We start from the raw sequence: 6,176 nt of genomic DNA, 5'->3' as shown, positions 1-6,176 counted from the left end.
CGGCGAGGGGAGGGAGGCGCCTTGGGGAGAGCCGGGAGCGTGCCCCCGGCGGGCCGGGGGGGGAGGCGGGAGCCCTTCTAAGCTTGTCGCCTCTGCCGAGTGACCTTCTGCAAAACCTCGTTTGTCGGCCGGCTGATGTGGGGGAAGCGGGTGATTCCGTGCGGTCCCCGCCTTCCTGTTTGGCCGGTTCCGCGGTGTGTCCGGGAGGGAGAGGATGGGGCCCTCGAGCGGCCTGACGGCGGGTTGGCTTTTCACCGTTAGAGGTTCTGCGGCGGCTGGGGAACCAACAAGGGGAATAAGCCGGTTGGCTGAGAGGCTTTTTGGCAAAATCCGTGAGCAGTCAGTTTTGGGGTCGTGACTGTGAAGCGGGAAATTTGTTCCTGACCCGAGGAATAGAAGTAGACAGGATGGGTTTCTCTGCATGCACGCCCCTTGCAAGCTGAATTAGGCAGCCTCTAGCAGAATATCCCGTTTCCCTCTTTTTCTTTGCTCACCCCAAATCTGAGGTAGTTTGCATTGCAGAAGCAAAAAAATGGTGTAGTGTTCGGACACGATGTTCTAGTGCAGCATCTGTTAAATATGGAGCTGTGACAGAGCTGGATCCATCGGTGACATATTAGAGCCACTCACTTTACTCCCTGCCTCCTAGTGCAATGTTTTGGATAGCTTACTTTTCTTACTCATCTAGTTGTGTCTTGGTAGTTGGGAAGAAATCTTGGTGACTTGAAACATGCTCTGTGTTGGTCTCCGCTCTGTCTGCTGGACTGACTGGGAGCCACAAGGATTTCTTGTAATAGCTTACAGAATCAATTCAGAGCACGTGCTACAGCACTTGTTAGAAAGAGGTGGGCTGGCCTAGCAGTTGACAAGATCAGAACAGCCTGACAGAGGGTATGGGTGCTAGTGCTAGAGCACTGCTAGTGAGACTTACCTGGCATTTTTGTTCTTGCACATTCCAGAGCTGACATTGCTTTGATTGGACTGGCTGTGATGGGTCAAAACCTTATTTTGAACATGAACGACCATGGCTTCGTGGTAAGCGAAGGAAAACATTGTTCAGAAAGGCTGACTCACTAGCACTTGGGATTGGAGCTGAGCATTTTGTGGTTCTCCCCCCCCCCTTGTGATGGTCTAATGGGTGTTGTTTCCTCCTTTTACTTACAACCTGGGCTGCCCTTTGTCCCATTTCCAGAGAAGAACATCAGTGCATGCCTGTACTCAGTTATCCACCTGATGTGTTAGTTATGTATGATTTTTCCCTGAAGTTTGCTTTGGGCTTGGCCATTAACCGTAGGTTCCCAAGGCACTTGCAAAGACATGCTGCAGGTTCATCCCTGCTCCGTGTCTTCAGGGAAGGTGGAAGTGGGAGCGCATGTGATGTTGAACCTTGCTTATATAATTAGTAGTCTGAGCAAAAGTAACTGTTCTGTTGGCAACTTTTATTAACATGTTTTCTTGCTCCCCCAGGTTTGTGCTTTTAACAGGACCGTTTCCAAAGTGGATGACTTTCTGGCCAATGAGGCCAAGGGAACCAAAGTGATTGGTGCTCACAGCCTGGAAGAGATGGTCTCTAAGTTAAAGAAGCCCCGTCGCATTATCTTGCTGGTGAAGGCTGGAAATGCAGTGGATGACTTCATCAATAAATTGGTGAGGCAAACATTCTTTCTACTTGTGACTTCTAGCTGTCTTTTGGAGAAGCTTCCTCTGGAAGTTCTCAATTATTTGTCATTAATGAGGTTTTGAATGCATGGAGAAAACCAAAATGCTGATTTATTTTTGGCAGGTGCCGTTGTTGGAGACTGGAGACATCATAATTGATGGTGGGAATTCTGAGTATAGAGATACCACGGTAAGCCTGTTTTCTACCCGAAGTGGACAAATAAAATACATGTGATTCTTTCTCCTCTGATCATCAGAATAGTCAGTCAATAAGATGTCATCTCCCCTCTGCTCAGGGAAGGCCAAACTGAGTTATCTCTGCAAAACTAGATTATGCAGCCTATTAAAAAGCAATTGTTACAGTAGTTAAGGACTGTTCTATAAGTATATTTTTACAGAAGTTGCCCAAATCATCAAAGAATATTTTTACTGATGTCTTTTAAAGAGTTGAAGGCCTTTAGAAAATTTCCTGTTAGAGTCTTAAAGAGTTTTCAGGGAGATTTGAAAATCTAAGGATATTTATAGATTTGTTGTTATATCTCAATCCTACATGACCGCGGGAAAATCCAGTAAGACAGAACTGCTGGTTTGGCTGTCTTGGTAATGAAAACAGCAGAGTAATTATCTGTTTTTAAAAAAAAAAACAAACAAAACTGCTTGTGAGCAGGCTGTAACTATAGGTGTTATGATAGCATATCTGAGATGCTTACATGAAAATATTGCATTCAAATCGGTACTTCTGAATCTTAGAAGGGGTGCCGGTATTAGTCTTTCTGCTTTGATATCCTGATCTTGGATAAGCGAGTTGGCCATGCTACAGTAAAAAACAGGTACTAAATGAAGATTAATACTTGGGGAGCTTGCAGCTCCCTTATGGATCTCAGCCTGTGCTTCTCTCCCACTCAGAGGGAATTAGTTTCCCTTAGTCCATGCTTGCACCTTCACTCTGCAATGAACTCGGCAACTCCACCTTGGGCCTATCTGCCTCCTCCACATCTTTGCACACAGCATGTATCACCTGACACTTAATTCTGAGCCTTTTCCAGCCTCAGTACTGCTCTTTTCTATCCGGTGCTTATAAGGCCTTTGTTTTCTCAGCATGTCTCTTTTGCAAGGATCCATGTCAAAGCAACAGGAAGTTTCCTAATGTTCACTTTGGTGTGTGTACAACCTTTCTCTAAGGTTGTCTTATAGCATGTCCAAAGCAGAATTGAAAACATAATTTTAGGTCTGAATTGCTAACCTTTGTTTGTAAGGCTCTGGCATTAAAAGAAATTAAATAATGCTGCTCTGCTCTTTGTTCCAGAGACGTTGTAAGGAACTAAAGGAAAAGGGCATCTTATTTGTCGGAAGCGGTGTTAGTGGTGGAGAGGAGGGTGCCAGATATGGTCCTTCACTCATGCCAGGAGGAGCCAAAGAAGCCTGGTAAGCATGAGCTGGTATGTTCTTCCTCAGAATGGTCTGCAACAATCGTCTTCTATTCACGTTGAGAGCTGACGGAGGGAAGGAGGAGGGCGTGGGTGTGGAGAGAACAAGATATGTAGCCATCTCACTTCCTCAAGGCTCAAGATTTCTCAACCTAGCTGGGGTCACGGGGCAGTGCTGAGCTTTCATGGCAGGCAAAACAAAGGTAGGTTTTTCTTCCAGGAATTCACAGGCAAAAGTAGTACCTACAGAAATCTGAAGGGAGAAAGGAATTTTGCTTAAATTTTAAAAAAGTACTACTTCTTGATTATGATTTTTCTTTTGGGACCCTGTGCACTTGGAAAGTGTTAACTATGAAACAGGCAGCAGCAAACATCTCTGCAGTGACACCCATTATAAAAGGAGGCTTCAGTACATGTTTGTACTGACTATTGAATACATTAATTTTTTTGCAAGTTTCTGCCATGCTGCCCTGCTGTTTTGTACTCATGTTACTGTAAAGGACTGTACATCCGTGTTCGTATTAGACTTTATCCCAGGTTGTTCATTCTCTCTGTGAATGTAGAAAGAAAAGGTGTGTCCGGGCTTTACCTGAGCTTTAGAATCTCTTAAGTCCTTGTCCGTTTGCGTTAGCATTTCATACCAATATCAGCCTGTTCAAATTTGATGGCACAAAGCCAGAAACAATGTAACAGTAATCTGCTGTCTGATCATCTTTTTGCCGTAAACAGCTCAGTAAAGACAGCTTCTATTTGCCACCCTTACCTGAACTTTGTCCCCCCCTCTTTCACAGCACCTGCAGCCCACGTGCCACCCATGCTCCTCTCCCAGTGGTCGCTTTAGGTTGCTCCAAACTTGGCATTCTGTATTGCTGTCCTGTTGGCTAAGCAATTTACTACACTTGGGGAGCCTGGCAATGACAAAAGCTCCTCATTACTGAAGTAATGCAGATAAACTATATCCTGACTTGCATTCGTGGAGTTTCTTCCCTCTGTCCCTCTCCTCCTCCAGATCACCCTGGATTTTTCTTGTGACTATCAAACAGAATGGGATTTTGTTTCAGCTCTGCCAGAGCAGATCATCTCTGAGTTTGAGCCTGTATCATAACCTGCCTCTGTTTCCCCATTTCTAAAATGGAGAAGATAATATTTGGGCTCCTTTAGGTACATTAAGCTTGTCTGCACAGTGCTGTAAGCATGACATGGGCTGTCCCCATTTCTTGCAAACAGTGTCTAGTTCTGGGAAAAACATACATTTTATTTGACGGTGCTGTGTGGTGGGTTATCAACCTGCCAACATGCCCTCACCCCAAGCTGCCTTTTGGCAGGTTACGGAGGGATGCATCATACCAATGGATTTTTTTCTTGTGGTGTTTGTGTCCTCTGTCTATCTGCTGAGGCATATTATTTCTCCCCACAGGCCCCACATCAAGACCATATTTCAAAGCATTGCTGCTAAAGTGGGATCTGGGGAACCTTGTTGTGACTGGGTAAATATTTATTTGATACTGACCTTAACTTGTGGTTAGATCCATGCTTAGGTAGTTTGATTGCTGAAGCTCATGCATGTTTGTCCTTAATAAAACCAGTGACATTAGTGGGTTGATTTTCTGGCTGACTGCATTCAATTCAAATCTACCATCTCTCATAACTTATCCCATAGGATAGAAAGACAAAGTTTTATGGCTGGGTCATGTGCTGGGGGAGCTAAATGGATCCATGACCCACAGTGTTTTTGGTTAGCACTGAGCTTGCTTCCTTCCTTCCTTTAGGCGGAAGGAAGCTGTGGGCAGGTATTAAACACTGGAAGTGGTGACAGCATTGTTGCTGATGGCATTTTTTGATGTTTCCTGACAGGTAGGAGATGAGGGCGCTGGACACTTTGTGAAGATGGTGCACAATGGGATTGAATATGGAGACATGCAGCTGATCTGTGAGGCCTATCACCTGATGAAAGATGTGGTGGGCATGGAGCATGATGAGATGTCAAAGGTGATCTGTAGTTTTTTGTGTCTTGCCTTCTTGAGCCATGGTGGCTGTCTGCCATTGACGGAGGCAGCTGGGCTTGGGTAAAGCTGCTGTATGTACATGAAGTTAATTTTTCTGACACGCCTTCTGCCAGGGGCAGTGCACAATATTCCTGAGCTTCAAAGAGGTAGGGAGCAGCAAGCACGTACATCTGAATGTTTACAGAAGTTGTCTAAACTCTCCCATTCTACAGCTGATTTCTCTCCAGGAAGCACATTCTTGTGTAGAGATATGAATTACCTTGCCTGAAAAAAGCTAGTAAAACATTGAGCATTGTAGTCGAGCAGGCAAATCTTGCGAAGACCTTGTTGAAGCAGGTTGATAAGTATAATGTGCGTTGAAAGAGCAGTTGTGTTTCTAGCCTTCAGTGCCTATGATGATAGGCAAAGGGATGGGCTATGCCTCTGCCTTCCCAGTTGGAGATGGGTGCTCTGCAGCTCTGAGTCTGGGGTGTGCTCCTTCCAGCGCAGGGCTCCTGCACAATGGCCTGTCAGCAGTGCTGAAATCATTGGTAAATGTGGCAGGGTACCAATAACCAGTAACGGAGATAGCATGACCCCCTTCTGTATGTGTACATATATGTATGTATATGTATACATACATCAATAAATCAATATATACAGTAGGTACACAGTAAATCAGTGTGTGTGTATATGTGTGTGTGTATAGATATACAATTTTTCTCCTTTTCCAGGTATTTCAGGAATGGAATAAGACAGAGTTGGACTCTTTCCTGATTGAAATCACAGCCAATATTCTCAAATTCAAAGACAGTGATGGCAAATATCTCCTCCCAAAGATAAAGGACAGCGCAGGACAAAAAGGCACAGGAAAGTGGACAGCCATTTCTGCCCTGGAATATGGAGTTCCTGTCACACTCATAGGTAACTGGTTCTTCGATCTGGCCTCTTCTTTCCTACCTGCATGTACCACATCACGATAAGGAGCATGTGTCGTGGTTTAACCCCAGATGGCAACTAAGCCCCACACAGCCGCTCGCTCACTCCCCCCACGGTGGGATGGGGGAGAGAATCGGAAGGGGACAAGAGAGAAAACTCGGGGGGT

At 45.1% G+C, this 6,176-nt stretch overlaps 1 protein-coding gene across 1 annotated transcript in view; it reads left to right on the top strand.

The window, feature by feature from the left end:
- The first annotated feature begins 960 nt into the window (after nt 1–960).
- Nucleotides 961–6,176, top strand: part of PGD (phosphogluconate dehydrogenase) — an 11,995-nt gene continuing 6,779 nt past the window's right edge. Inside the window, exons 1-7 of the mRNA XM_009289636.2 lie at nt 961–1,035; nt 1,468–1,647; nt 1,784–1,849; nt 2,966–3,084; nt 4,504–4,573; nt 4,941–5,075; nt 5,806–5,995. Coding sequence (XP_009287911.1) covers nt 991–1,035; nt 1,468–1,647; nt 1,784–1,849; nt 2,966–3,084; nt 4,504–4,573; nt 4,941–5,075; nt 5,806–5,995 — 805 coding nt within the window. The 5' untranslated portion in view covers nt 961–990. The remainder of the gene's footprint in view (nt 1,036–1,467; nt 1,648–1,783; nt 1,850–2,965; nt 3,085–4,503; nt 4,574–4,940; nt 5,076–5,805; nt 5,996–6,176) is intronic.

This window comes from Aptenodytes forsteri, unplaced genomic scaffold (genome assembly GCF_000699145.1).
Source record: "Aptenodytes forsteri isolate BGI_AS27 unplaced genomic scaffold, ASM69914v1 Scaffold61, whole genome shotgun sequence".
In the NCBI taxonomy this organism is placed as follows: Eukaryota; Metazoa; Chordata; class Aves; order Sphenisciformes; family Spheniscidae; genus Aptenodytes; species Aptenodytes forsteri.
This window is presented reverse-complemented; position numbering and strand designations above follow the sequence as displayed.